This window comes from Anneissia japonica, unplaced genomic scaffold (genome assembly GCF_011630105.1).
Source record: "Anneissia japonica isolate Jap-2015-1 unplaced genomic scaffold, ASM1163010v1 scaffold639_len268944_cov154, whole genome shotgun sequence".
Classification (NCBI taxonomy): Eukaryota; Metazoa; Echinodermata; class Crinoidea; order Comatulida; family Comatulidae; genus Anneissia; species Anneissia japonica.
Window position 1 is genome coordinate 139,891 of NW_022754805.1, and position 22,734 is coordinate 162,624.

Genomic DNA, 22,734 nt, shown 5'->3' on the forward strand with positions numbered 1-22,734 from the left:
AGATGTGTGTGGATTTCCCGTATACGATTAAAAAATCGTAACGGTACTGCATCGTGAGTGGATTTCCCGTACAACTAAACATCGTAACGGTATTTGGTTTGGTCTACAGGAGTTCGTGCTTCGAACAGGTCATTCCATTCATAGAAGAAGCCTTTTCATGGAGAAAGTGTACCTTTTTAGCAAAGGTTTGTCTAGGTCGAAACTAACTCCGGCTATATAAAAATTGATTAGAATATTGAAAACGTTATTTGTGTTAATGAATAGATAAAGATTACTAGGCCTAATATGTCCATTTTTATTGATCTAATCTACGTGTATTTACTTTCATAGTTTATATTTAAATATTTAAAATTGTTTACAAATTTATTTAAAATACTATATGAAATAATGTAGTCATTAAAATTTATGATAATAATTGATATTTAAATAAAGCAAAAAGATTGAAACATGTTAAATACAGACACAAAGTATACATAAACCTATTTCTAGATTACAGAAAATATGTAAATCTGTATTAAAATGATATAAATTTATATATATACATAGAAATATTATGCGTAAATATGTATTTAGTATAACAAATTAAATTTAAACGAAAATATGGAAGAAGCAGAGGAAGAAATAAGAATAGGAAAAAATTGAAAATGAACAATAATAATCATTTTTTCATTATTGCATCACGTTTTTGTGAAAATAACCCATCTTAAAGGGCTATCTGTCGTTTTCTTCTTTGCAACAGTGGACGAAAAATGTCAGTTATTCTACGACGTTTCGTAATTCTTTATCACTAAAAATTAACACTCGTTTTGACGCACGTCCGGTTTCGTTACCGGTTGGTACATTTCTTACAAACATTCAGGCAAAGGCCAATCAAAGTTGAGACGGGAGCCGGTTTTTTTTTTTTATCTATGTTTGCCATCCTTATATGTGAGCCATCGTAAATTCATGGTGTGCCGGAGTTGCGTTCAATTTAAATCTCCGAACTTCTGAAGCTGAGATATTCTATGAATGAAGGCTTGTATCGCAGTCTAGAATTTAAAAACGTGTGACCAAATAATGAATTAGGTGCTAAATGTTGATTTCATGCTGGGTAAGTTAAAAACAGACATTCCGTCCAAGTGGGATTCATTCAAAAATTTGAGGGGGGGTTCGCTAAAAAACAGGGGGTTCGCTAGAAAAGGGGGTTCGCCCGAACCATAAACCCCCCCCCCCCCTGGATACGGGCCTGCATCGGATCTCTCGCGCTGAGCTGTCGAGCCACGACCAGATCACCTCGGCCTAACCTATTCCTTACTACTGTACGTAATTGCTTGAATCAAAAATCGTATTCATTACCTTACGGTATATTTGTATACTGGAAATAAATAAAAACAGGCTTAGGTCTAGCCATCGCTTTAAAACCGCTACATAGGCCTAGCTAGACATTTTCGGCTCCGTCACGGTTAGACCAACCATAAACAAAATATTTTTCTCTTTTTTTTTTTTCTCGAAGTTTATTTCGATTTTATTACATTGAGGGCGCTTGTTTAGACATATTTTTTTTTATAGCCACAGTATGGTTTTGCTCGACCTGCCCGCGCGTGATCGTGTGGTTCGGATACACATACCGTACTCGCGAATAAGAACCCGGGCGCTTAAAATATTTTTTGCACTTATTGAGGGGCGATTATTCAAACGGGGCGTTTATTAAAACGAGAAACTTATGAAAGCAGAGTGGAAATGAAGGGGGCGCTTATGAAAATAGATGAAAATTAAGGGGTTCTTATGAGAACTTATTAAATTCAAGAGGCACCTTTTGAATGAAAAACGATTATATGAGGACATCGGGAAACTGCAAATTACGAAGGTTGGTGCGGCGGAAAAGATAGTCGTCCAGAGAGCATGGCTCGTCATGACAAGAATGTTGTGAGTATTTATATTGCAGCAGAATAGCAGATGAAATTAGTGGTGGTGATAGTGGAGCTTGTTGGCCATCGGCCGAATGTATCAGGACTGGCATGATCATTCCAGGTTTTCTTGAAAACTCGGATGAGAATGTGTTAAAGGTGCAAATTGTCGGAAAAGAGTAGGACGCAATAAGAAGATGAAAGTCGGGAAATATACTCTCTGTCCAGGGAGGTCTCATCTCTCCAAGAGAAATATCCTAATTTTGATATTGACCTAAGGAGAATGTGATTCCACTCCGCAGCTAAAATCATGCCAACATCCACAGTCCCAGGATTGATCGGATTATTGACTTGCTAAAAAAAAAATCACATGATGTTATAAGGAAACCTGAGAAAAGAAAAGAAAGGAAAGATAGACATGAAAACAATAGAAAGGAAAAGAAAAGAAATGATAAGAAATATAAGAATGAAATATGAAAAACAGATTCGAATTATAAGAAAGAAAATGAAAGGAAAGGTAAGGAATCTAAGAAATGAATGTGAAAGATAAGATAAGGAAGCATAAGAAAGGACAAGAAAAATACAGATCAGGAACATTTGAAGGGGAAAGGAAGAAAGACAAGAAGCAAAAGGGAAAGAAAAATGAAAGGATTTGGGATGAATAGGAAAGTAACAGGCCTTGAAATGGTTCCAATTACCAAAGCATTGTAATAATACCGGTAACATTTATTGATAATCATCAAACGAATCATTTGAACTTAATTAAAGAAAACTAAAACCAAATATTTGATAATATTTCATTAAGTTTCTGGATGATTTTACACTATCATTCTTAATCTTAGCAAGAGCATCATCATCATCATCATCATCATCATCATCAAAGCACCTACAAAATGCCTATTGAGCCGTGCTCGTCGCCGACAATAGCGCAGCCGAACTATCATAGAGAGAAAACAAGCCAATTTCCACTATAAATATTTCCTCTTACAACTCTTTAATATTAGAATGTCGTACCTGATCGCAGGCCAACACAATCATTTGATATGCCAAGTAGTTATTTTATGTAGTCCAACATAATACCATGTTGTTACTGGCCTACATTTTTTTTAAATACAAGTACCAAAATAACAATCATTAATTCCATTGGTGTTATACGAGGGGCGATGCTTATTATGTTATTGTAAATTCGGAGAGTTTTTGTGGCAGAGAAAAGATAGTTTTTTTCAGGGGCAACCTTGTGAAACGGCGACTGTGAATAGATATCGTGCAACTGTAATTCGCTACTTTCTAGGCTTATTGTAAGGAAAGATGTAAGGTACGTTTCCTTTGTACCAAAAAAAAAAAAAAAAAAGAATTTATTTTTTTCCAACAGTTACTTGTTTTGGACGGATTGGGACACAGGGAACCAAAAGCTTGAAAGGTCAACTCTTGCTGGTGAAAATCGAACCGTTTTGGTGGACGAGGATTTGTTCTTTCCAAATGGCTTGACGATAGATTTTGCCACCGACAGGTAAGGTTTTGAATGAAACAGTTTAAATGCCAAATATCTGAGTGTTATACTATGGGACTATATCACTTTCAACCAAAATAAGTGTTGTTCACTCATTTAATAAAATGCATCACCTGGAATTGAAAGTCTCCATGAAGCCAGGGGCGTATAGTAACAATGGGACTGAAAATGACGTATATATTCAAAAATCTCACTCATAAATTAGAACATCTCACGGAAACGTTAATTTTCACCTCGTGACTCAAATCAATATGCCATATGTACTGAAATTCGCCAATGGATGACCCGAAACTTCTTTAAGATAAATTATGATAAATTTAAATTTATTTTATTTTGTTTTGTTCCCATTCGCAACAAGATCACCGTTCGCAATAATTAACGATATTTTTATATCATTAAGGCCTCTATTATCATCTTCTTTTAATCATTATAACCTCACTACCTTTTCAAGCATCGATTGTCATCATTTAATATGATTATCATCGTTTATAACATCAATACAATACTGTAAATCACAATAATACATTATCAGAAATATCAACATCTCTATTTGTTGTTTTATTTTACTATTACATCCTTTTGCTCGGAGTTTCTGCTTCATTGCATTACCTAAGTTTGCACACTTTGTTTGGGTTTGGTTTCTATGCAATCTCTGCTAGTGGGAACGTTTCTACTTATGGAGAGTGGAAAATTGCGCTTCATTACTGCAAGGAAAGACGCTATTAAAGCAACAAGTAATAAATAACAAATATGTATTGAGAAAAATCTGAACAATTCATTTTCTATTAATTCCCACTATCAAAATCCTCATTCAACACTCTGACAAGATATGCCTCTTTAAATTGAAGTCGTACATTTAACTTTTTTTCTCGTTGTGTCAAGGATTAGACCAACTTGCATCCTGTGAATCCTTGCTCGTGGGAGACTCAGCTCGTGTTAACATATTTAACAAGTTCTTATTCACTGTTTCCCACATAGTTTATCCAAGTTCTTCTCAATAATTCTAGAGGTATTTGGTGGAATCATCCACAACTAATAATTGCAGAATAACCATAGACAATTTAAATATAAGTGAAATTGTCTATAGGCCTATTTGAAAAAAACCGGTATCATGTGAAAAATGGCGAAAATTAGGACCTGACCACCAAAGTTAATCACTAAACATGATACGGTAGCAAAACCAGTGGGCTGCAACTTCCTATATCGGAAGAGGTTAGATTAATAATTGATAAATATTTTAGTATTAAGCCTCCCAAGCGATTGTGGCTCCTGTAAGGAGGTAATGCTTTAGGCCTACTTGTTGATAAGGCATTTTTTAAATGTTTGTGTAGAACTCTAACATTTTTAAATAAGATTATTTTTGCCTAATATTTTAAGCTTTTGTCTCTTAATTATTGGAATGATGATGAAGCTTCCTTGTGAATTAATGGACAGATAATTATAAAATACTGTTTTACATTTTGCAAAAATCCTGTTGCTAGTCAGTTAAAACATAATTTTCCCATGCAAAATACTAATAAAATCGTGAAAATCATTTTAAAAATTAACTTGCTCATTTTGAAGTAACATAAAAACTATCAATTTAAACATAGAAATTAGCGTTCTAAATGTTTACCCTTAATTTTACAGCGAAAAATAATAGAAATAATTCCAGTCACTGATTATTACCATTATTCAGGTCCAAAAATCATGGTACACATTTTTTAATTCAAAAATGTCAATGCTCACGTTAATAGTGTGTATACTGCAAAATTTGAAAGTTGATTTCAAAATTATTTTTTATTTTGAAATTTGCGGGGGACAATAAAGAAGTATTGTAGCGAATGTCTGTAACAGCAAATATGATTTATCTGTGTAGCATTTGAAGTGTTAATATAGGAGAGGTTGTGGATATTCAGCTGTTTAAACACCTTTATTTATTTACACCAATTTACGCTAACATTTCGTTGTGCTTATTGAGGGCGCATTTCAAATTTACATTAAAATCGGCTAATTTGAGTTTAAAGCTATAGTAGAATATAACTTTGTAAGAATAACTGTTTATTTTAAGCTACAGTATAAAGCTGAGCTATGAAATTTTAATTTGTTTACTTTGTGTGTTGTTATTTTGAATAATACAGTAATTGAAAACGTCCACAAGCAATAATTGTTAATATAATTTACAGGCATAAAAGGCTATCAACGCATGACATATCAATGTAATAATACTTGTAAATTGTAAATCTTGTCAGATTCCTCTTCTGTTATTTTTTAATATACATATATATATATATATATATATATACATATATATATATATATAGGCCTATATAGTGATTTGTATAATACAATTTTTTAATACCCTAGCTGACCTTCTGCCAGATACCTTAAATATTGGCAAGTTTATGCATAGTTCAGCAAAACTTGTTGTGTATTTAAACAAATTAGATCTATTAAATAAACATAAATAATTAATACAGTGGTCTAGTATTATTATTAAAATCATTAAACTCTGCGTGACAAAGCATTCAAGTTTACAATTTTAAAGCACTTGACATTCTACTGTAAGAAATTGTATTAAACGGAACAGTCGATACGGAAATCGATAGTTCCCAAGTGATCAGAGATAAAGGAAACCACATTAGATATTACTTTTCACCAATTGCTTTTCCGTATACGGAACAATGTGCCATTCATTGTTAAGATACATTTTCTTCGTCAATGGAATACCAACAGCACGACTTGAGGATTTTTTTTCTTAACCTGTAGACTTTTATAAAGTTCACTTCAATAAACAAATACACAATACAACAATTATACACTGGGCCAGACACGTGGCGCGAGTACAGGTTTTGTACAGCATTACGATATATAGGCCTATTCAATGCTTACTCTGGTGGTATTTGTTTTGTCATTCAGCAAATCATTCTAGTCATGTATTGTAGGATGGTGATACATAATAAATGGTGATATATTTAAGACACATAGGCCCGTGCGATAACATTCGGATCTAGCTTTAAAAAAGAAATGTACTACTATGTGAGAGCCCTCAAGTATAGCGGGAGAGAGTGGTCTTAGATCTATAATATCTTATGGGCCTCTATGGTCTAAACGGTTACTTTTACGCTCATCAATATTATAGCGAGACTTTTTTTCATATAGGCCTAATATATACATTATTTGTGTTCCCAGTGCTAGGAGCAAGTTAATTTGAATTATTATTTCCATGCTTCCAGCTAATAGGGAGGTTTCGCACGCCAACGCGTACGGTTAGTATGACGGATACGTCATATCATTTTGACGTCATACGCCGGCTGCTGTTCGCTAAACGTACGTGTGTGGACGACACGCATATCTCACTCACTACACGTACGTAAGTCGGGACGTAGTGAAAAACGCGTAGGGAAATCAATTTCTAGTAGGATCTTCGTTTATTTTTTCACATTACATAAGTGTAAAAAATGAATGTACCTTTGAATACGTACGTGCCATTCTTGGGACATTTGAAGACAGCAAATTACGATAGGATGTGTCTAATTTTGGGATATCAAAACGTCGGTGCTTTGTATTGGGATTTTGTGTAGGCGTAGGCCTGCCAGGGGGCCTAGGCCTCTAAGTAAGGCAGGCCCTACGAGCCGTTACGGATAGCAGTTAAACGTATGCGTACAGGTATATGATTGGTTCGCGTGCAAAACCTCTCTATATATTACCATAAGCTACCGTATTACGTAGCTTAATGAACCATCATGAATGTATTAAATATATTTATACCTCCATGCTTAAACATTGCTCCACTATGTGTCAGCCCTCAAGTTGTGAAGGAGGGAGCTAGACAGTGGTTTTAGATCCGAATATCGTACTGCCTCTGTGATCTAAATGGTGACGGAGGAATCTTCCTCCATGGTGACACTCACCGAGATAGCGGAGATTGCGGGATCGATTCCCACCAGAGACCTCTTTTTTCAAACAACTTCAATTAGAGCAACTTTTGTTAAACTAAATTTATATTAACATCATTGTCATTTTTACGGAGTTGTGTTTTAAGTGCTTCGCACTTGTTATATAATGTATTGCAGTTTAACTTCGTCCTGCCTTGCATGAATTGCGGTGACGTGGTCACGAGGGTAGAAGTCTTGCATTGAATCGCATGCTTTGCTGACTCGCAGTTTGTCAATACCACCAAAGCTTACCTCAGATGGGCATATATCCTAAAAACCTTCTTTTCTTTTCTTAGGCTGTACTGGACTGATGTCAACGTTCAGTATAGTACCATAAAAGGTACAGATCTGGATGGTGGTAACTTAACGACAATTCTACAACTACCGTCCAGTACAGCTCACTTCTTCGATTTAACTGTTTTTAAAGTATGTATCACACTTTTTTTAAATAAAAAACATAATGAATTATTTTTCATCTACATGAACAGAATTAAATAATAGAAACAAGAAAACTTGCTTGACGTACAAAACACATTAGCCTTATCATTTGTTTATGATACCTGCAGCCCTTAAACTGTTTTGTGCTACTGTAACTCACTTTTGGTGGGACCCAGCTGTACTACTGCAAATTATTGTGGTTTGATAATTATATTATAGATTCTCGCCATTTGATTGGTTGAATTATACATCATTTTATGTTCCATTAAATGGAAGCACCATAATCTACACGGTTGAGCATTTCATTCACTAGTTCACCACGCAGTGGCAATCGAAAAATATACTGGGCAGTACGTTGAGGACTAAAAGATTTAGGTAATATAAGTCTCTCAACATCAAAAGAAAAATACCCTTTTACAGCAAGTACTTTGTACTCTGCATTTTGTACAATATGATAATCGACAATCTAACTTAAAACTCTTGATTTGAAATCAACACTTCATACACTACTCTGTGGGTGCTATATTAAGTTAAGGTTTAAGTTTTAATGGTTTTAAATTTATAAACCACCAATATACATAATGTGCAAAATACAGAGGAAGAATAGAAGATTAAAATTATTCGAGATTTTGTATCTTTATAAACTGTCCATTTTCACAGAACTATTTGTTTGTAACTGATTGGCGAAATTATCTGCGATGCGTGAAGATCAAAGAGGAATCTCATTACTTTGCCTTGAATCTAGGTTCACGTCCATATGGAATCACCGTTTTTGGGGATCAAAACCAACCAAGTGGAAAATGTATGTATCTATACCATATGATTAGCTTTACAAATATTATGTTTAAATAATGAAAACAGAATACTGTAATCAATTTTGAGAGAAAACAGTTTGTTTTGAGTGTTCAGTAAATTCATACACATGAGACTTGTTAAAAAAAACCAGAGAGACGGTCAATGATGCGTACTAATGCATACATTGATGTAATAAAATCAGGTCACAAAAACCACTAAGATTGTATACACAGTGGTTTACCAGTTATAACAATGCAATTTTTTATGCACTTCCACCATAAACTTTGAATGAAAGTCCTCTTCATCCATTCTTTAGCCCCATGCACTAGTAATCCTTGCAGCCAGATATGTGTTTCTGACCCTGGACCAGACAGGTATAAATGCATATGTAAGGACGGCTATGACCTCATTGACTCGCAGTGCAAGAGACGTAAGTTAAAGAATATGTTTTATTACAAAACATTGTTATATAATATGCACAGATTAAGTGGCCTGTTTTTAATGACTTTTGCTCTTAACACATTAAATTGGTATACAATATAATACAATACAAGAAATAAATCAACCTGAACGCCTTTACTTTAAGAGATACTGGATACAGGTTATTATTCACTAAAAAGTTAGGTCATTGGTTCTTATATTAAACATCTAAAAATTAAACGCCCTCAATATTGTTTTCTCTTGCAAATAGGAGAAGTTGGTATCAGTTCACCACAGATTATATATTCCCAGAGTCACAGTGTGTGTGGTATTCCTGGGAACTTCCCAGATATGACACTGCCGTCCCATTTCACAGTCCCGTGCTTTCTTCAGAACCTCACACACGTAGTGGCCCTTCAAGTAGACTCTGCGGAGAAGCTTCTGTTTTATTCGGATGCAGATACGAGAAAGGTGATGTCAGTTCGTCTGACACACGGGTCCAACATCAATATCATCATGGGTGGTGTTGGCAGTATAGAAGGTCAGTGTTACTAATTGTGATCTACACCTCACCCTTTATCAGTTAGTAGTGGGGCATATAGTTTTATTTAAAAAAAGTAGAATTTTTCTTGCATAATTAAGCAATCAGTCCACGAAAACTTAATTAGATTCTGATTCAGTATACTTGTGTCAGTTGCTGTTTAGCAGTTGTCCATCAAATTTTCCATTCTGCTTTAGTTAAAGCACTAAGACTGAATGTAATGGCCATGTATAACTGATGGCAAAGAACTTAAATAGCAGAAGAATGAGCTGTTCCGCGTATTTGAATTAAAATTTGACCATTTGATTAAGTGGAGAAACTAAAAAACGAACCTGAGCGGTGCCTTTATTATTAATATATAGCACCACAGTAAGGACGGGTTAAAATTGCTCTCGGTGTACCCACAATGCATTTCCAACGGATGTTCTACTATATTGGGAAGCTGCTCTATCTTCTGCTATTTATTATCATTGCTGATAGTCATAAATTTTAATTTCAATTATGAAACTATTATACTGAAAACAGATCTCATTGCCCTTTGAACTTATCGTTTAACCTTACAGGTATTGCAGTAGATTGGATCAGTAAAAATCTCTACATGACGGACTATGATATGAACTGTATCATTGTTTCTCGTTACGAGGGCACCCAGCGCAAAATTCTTCTGGACACAGATATAACATCTCCAAGAAGCATTGCTATTGACCCTAGGCAAAGGTTTGTTTTCACATGACGAAAAACTATACTATTTAATGTTTCTACTATACACTCACCAGATACTCTTTCCCTCTGTTGAAAGAGATGTCGATTAAATGTTTTCAATTCCTTAGTTGTCGATTTTAGTTGGCCAGCTTTCTTTCAGCTATAATATAGTACCATAACCTACTAATCGTACTCGTTTGTTAGGCTGAAGAAGGTATAAATATTTATCCCTAAATTTAGTTTTAAGTATTACTTTATTGTTACAAGATCATGTCAGCCACGTATCAAGTTGTTGACATTGATACCAACGATACCTTCATTATTGTCTGCTTATACCTATAGATATGTTCCTGGGGCGGATGCAGACGGTGCGATCGCACACCCCTCTAAATTGTAATCAGAAAAATAATTGTTGTATTGTATTGTAAAGTATGAGAGTGCAATTTTCGGTCACCAGAGGCAGGCGCGGATCCAGACCTTCGCACCATTCTCCAATATAACGTAATAGGAGTGCCTGATGGTCTGGCGAATTCCAAGTTTTTCTGTCAGAAATGCCACCTACCTAGACCAAAAATATAGACAAAATAAACTTTTTTCACTGTCTAAGTATTAATCAAAGAGGTACTGTAATTAAAAATGGCTGCGTGATAACATACACTATTGAGTTCCTTTATTATTTATATGATTTATGTCACAATGTATGGTTAATCAAAAATCAATCACAGGGAGGATATACATTTGCGTTGATTCTAATAACCTTATTGAAAGGCATATATAATTTTATTATATTTTGATATTCCCAAATTACACTAAAGCGACAACCTATAATTTTAATTATTACTTTTGAATTAATAAATTGTTATTTCATTATTTTAATGAATGCTATAAAAAAAGGAAAAAAAAAAAGAAAACAGGTCTATAATGGAGTTGGTAACCTAATTGTAGATCTTAAGATCTTAAAAATTACGAACAATTAGATACAGTACATCTAGAAAGAAAGTCAAAAATGACCACCGAGCACCGAGAGACTGAAAATTAACACAGAATCTGTAGAAGATCAAGAACATAAATCGTATGTAAATTTCAAATCAAACAGCGTTGGAAGTGGAAAAAGAATTTTAAAAATATACTGAGAAATGGAGAAGATATCTAATAAGTGTATAATGCTGTATTAATTGGCAAGTAAAATGTAAAGTTTCCACGCCCGTATATCCAGTAGGTGTGGGGTGTTGAGTGTGAATAACACACCCAACCAAATTTGATAAGGTCCACATTTCCAAGTCAGTCGAGAATGTGCTGAATATAAATTTGTGATTTTATGTCATTTAAAAATAAAATCTTAAATTTTTACATTTTAAACAGATACATAATCCACTCAGTCATGATTCGGAAAAACACAATATATCCATTTTTGTGATTTTGGCTAAGGGGCACTCTGTGGGTGTAATCTATCATGGGACGTGATCATATACTCCAAACAATTTTTCGAAATATGAAAATATTATGAGAGTTACGCATATATCCGTCCACCCACCAAAGCATTACCTCTAATAAGCATTAAAATGTTTGCAATCAACCAATCACAGAAGACATTTATGCATATTTAATTTCTTTCCCAGCTGGTGGCGGTACAATAAAATTGCATTATTATTTTCTTGTAAGAAAAAGATGAATTTTAGAACCAATATTAACAAGATTATTAGGTTAGTCTTTCCACGTCAGCGCGTGCGCTGAAAGCATTAAAAAAAAAAAATTGGATCTAACATGTGTATAATGATTTTGATAAACAATCATAATTCTCTGTACTATTATTAAACATTTTAAGAATGGACTTTCTCATGTTGTAGTCGTATTAGACTGATATTTTTAAAGAAGACAACAAACAACAAAACAAAATTCCCATGTCGTTAGATGGATATAACGTAATAATTTTCTAAAATTGGATGTAGAGCGGACTTCCTTATGATTTAGGCCTAAGGAAATATAAATGTATATGGGTCTGAACTTTGAAGATGACAATGTTTTCTTCCTTATGTTGGGTCATATTAGAATGTTATATCATTAAAGACCATTTAACAAACAACATGAAACATATATCAAACGTGCATGCATATAACGTAATTTTTTTAGATATATGATATTTTCATGACAGTAGAGAATGTACTGATCTTATAAATTGTACATAATTCTGTTGTACGATTGTGCATTGAAAATGTGATGTCCCACGTCTAAAAGTCTTCCAGCGACAGAACAACTCAGAGACCCCCATATGCGATAGTCATGGTAAAGCTCGGATTCCATAAAATCGCTCACCCTATTGGCGACAGTTGCCGACAGTTGTCGGGAAGGTTGAACCTGGTTCAACTTTGCCGATTGCATTGTAGACGAATCAGGGTGCATTGATACTGCCTTGCGCAATCGCGAAGGCATCCCGATTTGTCTGTGAAACACTGGATTTAACCTTCCTGACAATTGTTGGCAACTTTCGCCGATAGTTCGAGCGATTCTATGGAAACTGAGCTAAAATTCCGGATCTGCGCCTGAGAGCTCCCTATTTTCAAAATGTTCTGCCCTCAGCCCCAGCCATGGTGGGGACAGTGCGGTGGACCCCCACGCACCCCCTACCGCCAAATCCTGTATCTGCCCCAGTGTTCCACGTTTACAAGGTGATTTCAAAGATGACACCATCCAGAATCAGATGCCAAGTGTTTATAATATAACATAATATTATTTTATTATTTTACACCTTTTTTTGGGACAGTGCCATCGGCGGGAGCTGGCACTGGGAACCACAAACTGGTATAGACCCTACCCCAAAACAAGAAAGAAAGTGTCTTTGCATCACATTAAATAAGAATACATTACATTATATTTTAAAATTGATGACATTTTGGGTTTGAGATACAATTTCTTCCTCTTTTCATCTTTGTATTGTGTTAAGTCTCTGGCTATCTCTTACACAATTTAATAAAAGGATAAAATTAAAGGTTATTGTGCATCTTCCATCTTTTATGAAGAACATTCCAACTACTCTCTACATACTCTTCAGAGGCTTGTTTAACTTCTAAAATTCCAAGTGCTTCAAGCCGGTTTAGTTTCTGCGTGTGGATTCCACAATTAAATAATTAAAATTTTTTTTTTAAGTGTCAAGATTATGTTCTGGACTGAATTTGGAGTACCAGCACAAATTGAACGTGCGAACCTGGATGGAAGCAATCGACAACTTATTGTAACTGACAGACTGATATCACCTAACGGCCTTACCATCGAATACACAAACAAAAGGTAAACAAATATTCAGTTGTTATAATAGTAGGCCTATTCACTTTCAGTTTAAAATGTCAGTGTGTTGCTATGTGTAGTATTGCCTCCGATTTTGGTCTCATGATATAATGATATACTTTTGGTTTTGTACAGTATGGCTACTGAACAAATGAGAGAACTCTGTATAATTACTTCCTGGTATAGACCATTATTAAAGATGATCTAAAATAAAACATGTGAAATTCACTTACATGTGAAAATGTGATGTTTAAATTCTAAATAACTTTTGAAAAAATATGGCTCATGTGATTTAATATGTATTATCATGAAAAATATAAAAAAAATCCATAAAAATAATTTTTGAAATTAACTACCTTATTTTGAAGTAACATAAACATTATCAACTTGAACATAAAAAAATAGTGTATTGAAAAATGTTTACCCATAAACCTGAACACAAAATGATAGAAACACTTCAAGCAAATGAAGTATCACTATTATTTATCATTATTATAGTTTCAAATAAATACTTAAGTGGATTTTGTTAAATATTTCAGGCTGTTTTTTGCTGATCGTAGTAGTGGTAAAATTGAAAGTGTTGAATATGATGGAAGTAATCGCAAACTGATCTTTGCAAAGCCATCAGCACATTTTTTTGACATGGATATCTACCAGGTAATAATAGAAATTCTATGTATATAACTTTCAAATTTGAAGGTAAGACAATGTCTGCTTTAAAACAATTTAAATAGACATATACCTGTCTCTTATACACATCTAGACTTCTAGATAAGCCACTGGACATATAAAACATTTTAAAAACGAATTTACACAAGATATGATTTAGTAAATTAAATTTTATCTTATATATGAATATTATCCATTTTTGTAATGAATCCAGGATTACTTACTTTGGACTGAGTGGAATGAGAACACCGGTGTCCATGCAATTGAATTTGAAAGTGGACGTGAACAAAAGAATTTATTGCATGATGGGATAGCTTATGGAATAAAGACATTCTCATTGTCACGTCAACCTAGTGAAATTATAGGTTTGTATAATGATTATAAAGTACTTTTAGATAAAACAAATTTTACAAAAAAAAAGACTGATTTTCATAAATATTGCTGGAGATTCCCTAATAAAAAGGTGCTCTAAAAATGACAAGTAATTTTTTAATAATAATAAATGATGAAATCTATAATTACATTAATAAAATTGACACAATTTACGGTTTATAATTAAATATTAACAATGACAACAATAAACATATCTACTTATCTATTTTAATTCACTTTATTAAAAATGACTGTTGACCAATTAAGCCCGACATACCCACCTCTAACAAACCTAGAGCCGTATTTTCTGTGACAAAAATGTATTTTAAAACCAAGAACGATTTTCCAGCTTTTTATTATATTACCATGGATTTTTTCCTTGAGGCCTACTCAATATTTTATCAACCAAAATGCTTGGAAAGTATGGTGGTTGAAAAATTAATGGTAGAATTATAGGCCTAGGCTAATATTATGTATTAATATTAATGTTGCTATTATTTGTAACTCTCAATTGTTTCAGATTCTTCTAATACTGAGAGTTGTTCGAATGAAAATGGTGGTTGTGAACATCTATGTCTACTATCCCTTGGTGACCAAGGGTACCAATGTCACTGCAGCACTGGATATCATCTCCATATTGATGGCAAGACGTGTGTCACAGGTATAGAATAGACTTGAATGGTGTTTGCTGCTTTGAAAATTCTACTTGATTGTGACCTCTTAGGTACTCATGCAGCCAAACTACACATGACGTAGGGCTGTGTCTGTTATTTTGAGTTTCTCATTTGAAAATAATTATATAATCTTAAAGCATAAACCCATTGGTATCTTGTTGGTTTTGTGGACATTCAGTATACGATAAAACCTTTGATACATTGTATAAGATTGGATTTATTTGGTATGGAAACCAAGAACAACCCACAAAATATTGATTTTGGCGCATCGATTGTGGCTTGAACTCCCAACCTTGAGGTCGGGGGTTTGAAACTCTCGCTGTGCAAGTCGCTTGTGTCCTTGGGCAAGGCACTTTGGTTGTCTCTTTCCACCCAGGAGTACAAGTGAGTACCTGGTAGGTTCAAACACAACCATGCGCTGATTACAGTTGCAACATTATGGGGCATGAGTGTTGTGTTCCATGTGCTTGATCCAGTGACCAGGGGTAATAAAGTAAAGTGCATACAGGTCTACAATATGCACTATATAAGTCGACAATTATTATTATAATTATTGTTATTGGTAGTTCACCGAATGACAGTTCCGTACTCTCCCCGTAGAATATAATGCATTTTTGCAGCGTGCACATTGTGTTCAGCTGAAACATAACATAAAGAGAGCTGCAGATAAAATGGAACTGGGTACCAAATGTTAATAATGAACTTGACAGTTCAACGCACACACAATTTATTATTTATGTTTTCGGAAAATTACACTTATTTTTACATTACCATATATATAATATTTTGATTAAGATTAAACAACAGTAATATGCTGTTTAGTATTAATTAGTGGATTTTTAGAAGGTTGTTTTAACATTTTACCATTCACTATTTCAAGTAATTATTCTAATCAAGAAATTTAACTTTTTTTAAAATTATTTTTCATTAGATGTTATAGATGATGATTTTATTCTTTTGGCCGACTTCTACCTACATGGGATTTTTCAAGTAAGTCTTAGTGGCTCTGCTGATGGATTTTCAGCTGTTCCATTGGGAAAAATGTCAAAACCCGTCGGACTTGATTACGACCCAGTTGATAAGATGGTGTACTGGACAGATGTTGAATTTGGGACCATCAACCGAGGGAAGCTTGATGGTTCTTTTCAAGAAGTTGTTGCAAGAAGTGGAGTGGAAAGTATGTTTGCTTTTGAAACATATATGTAGACAGTTTCATTTCTATTTGGCAGAGACATACAGAAAAATTTTCTCAGATTCGACTGGTAAATTGCAATTTTATCAAAACAAATATATGCTCCCTGCCATTCTGCCACAATAGCTATAGCTGAAGCACAGTTTCATCTGATTATACTTAATTTATAATTATTTGTTTTACTTTTAAGCTAACTACTGTTATTTTTAGGTGATGACCAAGTGATAGTTATAAAATTGGCTCATGATAATATTATATATAAATACATATGATTAAATGCTTAAATGATGAAGGGTTATCACTTCAAGATCCCTATAAGTATGCGGTGACTATCAGTGTTGTATCCGAATACATATTGTGTAACATCAATTGTCACCAACTGTTAATTTTATTTTAGTATCCGACAGACTCATAGACATGCAGGAGAAATTTCTTTAAAACAATGTATCGTTAACCTTCTTAGGTGCGGACGGAATTGCGGTCGACAGTATTGCTAGACTTATATTTTGGACCGATGCAACGAAGAAGACCATTGAAGTTTCCAAGCTCAATGGTGTGGATCGTAAGAGTATAATCGATAAAGATCTTGACAAACCAAGAGCAATTGCTGTCGATTCTGTTAATGGGTACGACCGAATTTGCTTAATTTTTCTTACCCTAGCTCGTAACACGTCTAACTTCAAACCTCTCTCAAGAAAAAAAACTCTGCATGTGATTAAATACTCTCTTGTGTAACACACCTTTCTAAAAAGAAAGTAATGCATGTGCTTATTCATTCGTATTACAAAATACACATTCCAGTATCGGTTGTAGTTGGAGTTCTGTTTACTCTTTCCCTATTGGAGCTTAGTATATATCTTGCTACAGCTAGTACAATCTGGTTGTCATTGTATAATATTAGTATGTTGTAGTACACTACTATACATTATAGTGTGGTATATTTATTTTAAATATTTTCATTAGGGTAATATATTGGACTGACTGGGGAAGTGAGCCAAAAATAGAAAAAGCCAATATGGACGGAAGTAATCGGATGGTACTAGTGAAAACTGGTTTGAAATGGCCTAATGGACTTGAAATAGATTTCCACTGTAGGTTTTTTACATCCTTGTTACATCTTAATAACAGTATATTTTCACATTCCTATTTTATTATTAATTTAAACAACTCTTTAGTTTATGTATTTTATGCTATAATGTATATAAAGTGCATATTATGTGACAATTTTCATCATGTTTTTGTGAAGGCAGTGCCAATAGCAGAAAGTACATTATCTGCTCCTTGGTTTTTTTTTTGTAATCAACTGCAGTAGAGAAAAATACATTTTTATTTCTATTTTAAAAGCCATTTTATTTAAGAGGTGAAGGGAAGCACAGCCATTATCCATGTCAACATAATATTTATTTATTTTTTATTAATAAATTTGCTAATATTCAATGTTTTTTTCTACCAGCAAAAAGAGTGTATTGGTGTGATGGAAAACTATCAATCATAGAGAGTGTGAACTTCAACGGTGAAGATCGCCAGAGTTTGATTGATATGGGCGACTCCCATGGAAACCACCTTTTCGGATTGACTTCAGATGAGAATAATGTGTACTGGACTAACTGGGCGTCAGGCACCTTGATGAAAATTGGAAAGACAGACATAAACACCAACGGGACAGCTTTCGGATTCAAAGGTTTTACTAAAATCAATGATATTGCTCTCTACAGCAACAGTATCACAAGACCTGCCTCTTATACACATCTAGATGCGTATAAGAGACAGCTATATAAGTCGACAATTATTATTATTATTATTATAGGAATTTTTTTTGTGTCGTTTACATGGGGTTTATGGGAAAAAGTAACCTTTTTGGGTCCCTAAATTGCAATTTTGGGGCACATGACCTTTGACCTAGGTAAACAAGTCAAACAATTTTGCTATTTTTCGGAAGCCCAAAATATTTTACCCAACAATCAAACCCAACATTTGCAGAAAGTTACAGCCATAAAAAATTATTATGCGTTTTTCAGAAACCTATTAAAACCCCTTAAGGGGCCCCAGCGACCTAGAATAGACCCCCTTGGGACTTAAAATTGTTAAGAGAGGACAAGAAGTTTGATTGGTGAATAAATGGAATGTCGTTCGGTTGAACTGGGTAACCAAATGCTGTCAATATGGAAGATATCACTCCACTTTGCAGAGGCAAAAAGGCAGTAGACATGTTTAATGAATGTTTAATGTTAAATTTCACAATGGGCATCCATATGGGAAGTTTAATTTAATGAGACAAAAACCAAAACGATTTATTTTAAGAAAAATAACATTATTCGCGGATGCTACATCTCTTTATTGTAGTTCTTTTAATGTGTCTTGCGTCACGATTTTGATATAGCACTAATATCGCAAGTGACCAAACTATGTATATATAATAAAATGCATCTAAATTCCCATCATAATTCACATGAGAAATGTAAAATCATTAAAGACCAAATGTAACGATGGTAATCTGATCACTTGTATTTTGTGAACTTGCAAGATATCTATCCTAATTCTAGTGACAGTGAAGTTTTCACTAAAATCTAATAAGAATACTGTACGGGCTAAAATTGAATTGTATTCCCAGTTTGCTCAGATAAAAATATTCTGTGTTTCACACTAGCTGTCCAGTGTCCGGAATATTTTGTGGGTGGTAGTATCATCGACTGCGAGCGTTTCCCTCAAGACACTTGCTCGGTTTCCTGTGACGTTGGCTATGAGCTTCAGGTTCCAGAGGTGAAATGTCAGTCTAATGGAGAATGGGATAATAGCACAGATCTACTTTGCAAAAGTATGTAATTTAATAAAAATATATACATGTGCTAATTATTGCATATACAAATGTGTCGCTGTCCTACATGTGACTATGCAGTCATAAGACAGACATACACACATGAGGTGCTCTACGCAAACTTAACCTTAACATGTGGTTTACGGAGTGGAAAGGTGTTTTTTGAAGGTGTGAAAGGCTTCTAAAGTACTGTTTTTCCATGATGATGATATTGGTGATGATGATGGTGATGATAATTATGATGATAACGACGATGACTATGATCGTAGACTCTGATATCGTAGAACACTAATATTTGAGAGTTTTTTTTAAAATAATTTCTTTATGTTACTTCCCGAATGGAACAAGTATTAAACTTCCAGGCAAAACGAAGTCCTGAGTAAAGTATTAGCGGATATATCTGAAAAAATAGTGGTTGTCTATAAATTCTTTTATGAATTATTCGTACCAACTTCATGCCCGCAGTCGGAGCTCAGTGTAAAATACCTTGGGAAAAATATCTGATTTGTAAAACTTTTAGTGATAGTAGAAAAGATTAGTTTTGACTTTTGTGAATGAATACATTTAGTTACTTGCTATATAAATCTGGTATTCATGTGCCATTCGAGCTTATTTACTATTTGATTATATCAGAATGATAATTTTAAAGTTTTGAGCCCCTGACTGTTTCGGAACAGTGGTTATTAAAAGAAATTATTGTATGCAAATGTTCCAACTTCGGTGGCATCATCATTATCATTTACTATTTTCAACATCATTATAATTGTCATTGTTATTTTATCATTATTATTTTTTTGTTTCTTGTCATTGAAATATATTTTAGGCCTAATAAAAACAGTAAAAAATAATTTCATTATTTTAGAAATGAATAAATAATTTTAAAAAATGATACATATATCTTGTATTAATGCCTTATAGTTATCACATGCAAGGAACATCTCTTAAACCCAAATGTCTTTGTGGACGAATGCATCCAACCGTATAATTTCAACACCACTTGTGCTTTTCACTGTTCGACTGGAAATTTACCTAACGGTGGCAATGAGAGCAGAACATGCATGGAAGATGGCACTTGGTCAGGAGAACCACTTTCCTGTCAAAGTAAGTTATTCTCCGTCTATTTGAATAGCTATTTTAATAAACGACCACTACTACATTTTGCTTGTGTGACGTGAATCTATTGTCTTTAAAAAAAAATTTAATCGTCCATCTCGGTGTGCCGTGTACTGTCTCCTGCCTAATTTTCCTTTTGTTTACATAAGATGTGTATTTTTTATTTTATTTTTTTAATTTTAGGTGAGTAATGTTAATCACACAGGAATTAGTTTATTACATATGTGAATGTTGCTCTTCAGATGGGCCTCAATTATATTTACGAAAGACAATGTAAAGGCTGCAATATATACCAACAAAGTATATTTTAAAGTTATATATGATTATAATTTGAAAAAAGAATAATAATAACGTTCTTTCTGTCAACTCATTATTTCGTTATTACCACCACTACACACCACCACCATCATCAACCTTACACGCTAACACCATCACACTCATCATCATAATCATCACCGTCATCCACTTCGCTCTTTAAGTCCCTGCTCAAATTTTCTCTATGCTTTTTTTTATTCATACACAAAAAAAGAAAAAAACACATTATTTTAAATATTTTAAAGTACATTCTTAAATCTAAGCTTAACTGTTAAAAAGCTTTATTTTAAATTAGAATTTTACAGTATGTTTTACCAATTATCATAGGTGTGACCTGTCCCCCACTGGTCCCTCCTGCAAATGGCCTCTTCAACCCTTCAACATGCTCATCTGATAGAGTGTTGTATAGTCGCATTTGTGGGCTGGGCTGCACAACTGGTTACCAGTTGTCGGGGGCTAGAACACACATTTGCAAGGGAGACGGCACATGGACTAGTGGTCCTATTGAATCTAAATGTATAGGTAAGAATATAACAGTTTAATTGTTGATTACTGTGTTCTGGCCTACATAGATGATTTTTTCCTAGAATTTCAAATGGAATATTGTATCAATAGTTTGGGTGATGGGAAACATTATAACTAATTAATTTCAATACAAAAAAGAAAGATTACTTTTTTTTATGTCAAGATAAACTTTGGAAACATTGATACATGATGTAGATAAAAGCAGTCATCTTCTAAGCTAATACCAAATTTTAATCATAGTTGTGTTGATGGTGGTTGTAGTAGAAAGTATTGTGGGAACATGATGTTGGATTTATGACAATGGTAATACGATGAAGATGGTGGTAATATATTAGTCATTTAGTGATTGTAATTATAAGTTCTATATCTTTTTTACCTGCCAAATTTTAAAAATAAACCTAACCTATAAAATATTCATCGCTTTTTTGAATTGTACAAGATGTTGAAGCCCCAAGTTTTGGAAATACCTGCCCTGATAACATCACGATGACCACACCTCATGGAGAGGCCACAATGAAAGTCACCTGGCAGAAACCCACGATAACTGACAACACTGATGATGAAGTAAATGTAACATCAGATGCAGAGCCCCCGATAACAATGGGAGAAGGAGAACGTCTGGTAACATACACTGCAATAGATGCCTCAGAAAACAAAGCAACCTGTACTTTTGGAATTATTGTCGAAGGTATGTAGAAAAATGTATCCACTTATCCCTAGGAATTATGTTTGAAGATCAATAGAATAACAGCCACCCCATTGTGTTTTTGTTGAACATATGTAGAAAAATTAATGAAGTGAATTAGTTTTTCTACAAGAGCATATCATGTAGAAAAATTAATTCACTTAAACATGATAGGCTTTTGTCTAGCCATAATTTTATGCTAAGGTCTAGTATTAGTTTCAAGGTAAATCGTATTACAGAAAATTGATCTTATTCATGCATGAACGGTGCTCCAGGCCTGACTCTCCGAATCAAGAAAAAGTAGGTGTTTTTGTGCCCTCAAATTGATTGTCTAATAACAACGTATTATTTTTAAATCTCAGTGGACAAGACAAAAGAAATATTTTAATATAATGCCTTTACAAATGTTAGTTCTCCAGAAATTACCTATGTGTAAATTAAGGTTCCATTTTAGATCAACTCTATTTGTTGCGGCCTGAAAAACTAATTCAGTTTGTAAGGCTCACCGGCAATCATCTTCAAAAGTACTTATTAAAAACGAATAATACAATAATAATAGTAATAATACTGTACAATGTAATGTCAAACATCTGTGTCTTAAAAGTTGCAAAATTGAACAAAATGTAAAAATTTAAGGCAACTGAAAAGGTCTAATGTGTGTTCGACCCTTGATGCTTTTTCAGAAAAATCACTAACCCTTTGAACAACTTTTATGCCTAACCCTGGTCAAATTAATAGATTACACGACGTTTTATCTGTCATTGTCTACTAAATGTTATGAAATCTGTATTACTTTACTGATTGAGGATTTCTAGTACTACTCATGTGTATTAAATATGGTATACCTTACTCCACAATACATACAGTAGTTGAAATGATTGTG

General features: G+C 33.8%; 1 protein-coding gene across 1 annotated transcript in view; it reads left to right on the forward strand.

Moving 5' to 3' along the window:
• Window positions 1-22,734, forward strand: part of LOC117123239 (sushi, von Willebrand factor type A, EGF and pentraxin domain-containing protein 1-like) — a gene marked incomplete in the record, with an annotated part of 54,326 nt that overhangs the window by 7,516 nt on the left and 24,076 nt on the right. The window contains 19 exon segments of the mRNA XM_033269085.1: window positions 3,259-3,396; window positions 7,610-7,739; window positions 8,412-8,553; window positions 8,863-8,976; window positions 9,238-9,507; window positions 10,071-10,224; window positions 13,354-13,494; window positions 14,031-14,148; window positions 14,375-14,525; window positions 15,053-15,193; window positions 16,138-16,383; window positions 16,862-17,024; window positions 17,362-17,489; window positions 17,852-18,155; window positions 18,942-18,946; window positions 19,046-19,213; window positions 20,132-20,314; window positions 20,969-21,163; window positions 21,606-21,854. Of these exon segments, the coding sequence (XP_033124976.1) occupies window positions 3,259-3,396; window positions 7,610-7,739; window positions 8,412-8,553; window positions 8,863-8,976; window positions 9,238-9,507; window positions 10,071-10,224; window positions 13,354-13,494; window positions 14,031-14,148; window positions 14,375-14,525; window positions 15,053-15,193; window positions 16,138-16,383; window positions 16,862-17,024; window positions 17,362-17,489; window positions 17,852-18,155; window positions 18,942-18,946; window positions 19,046-19,213; window positions 20,132-20,314; window positions 20,969-21,163; window positions 21,606-21,854 (3,140 nt within the window).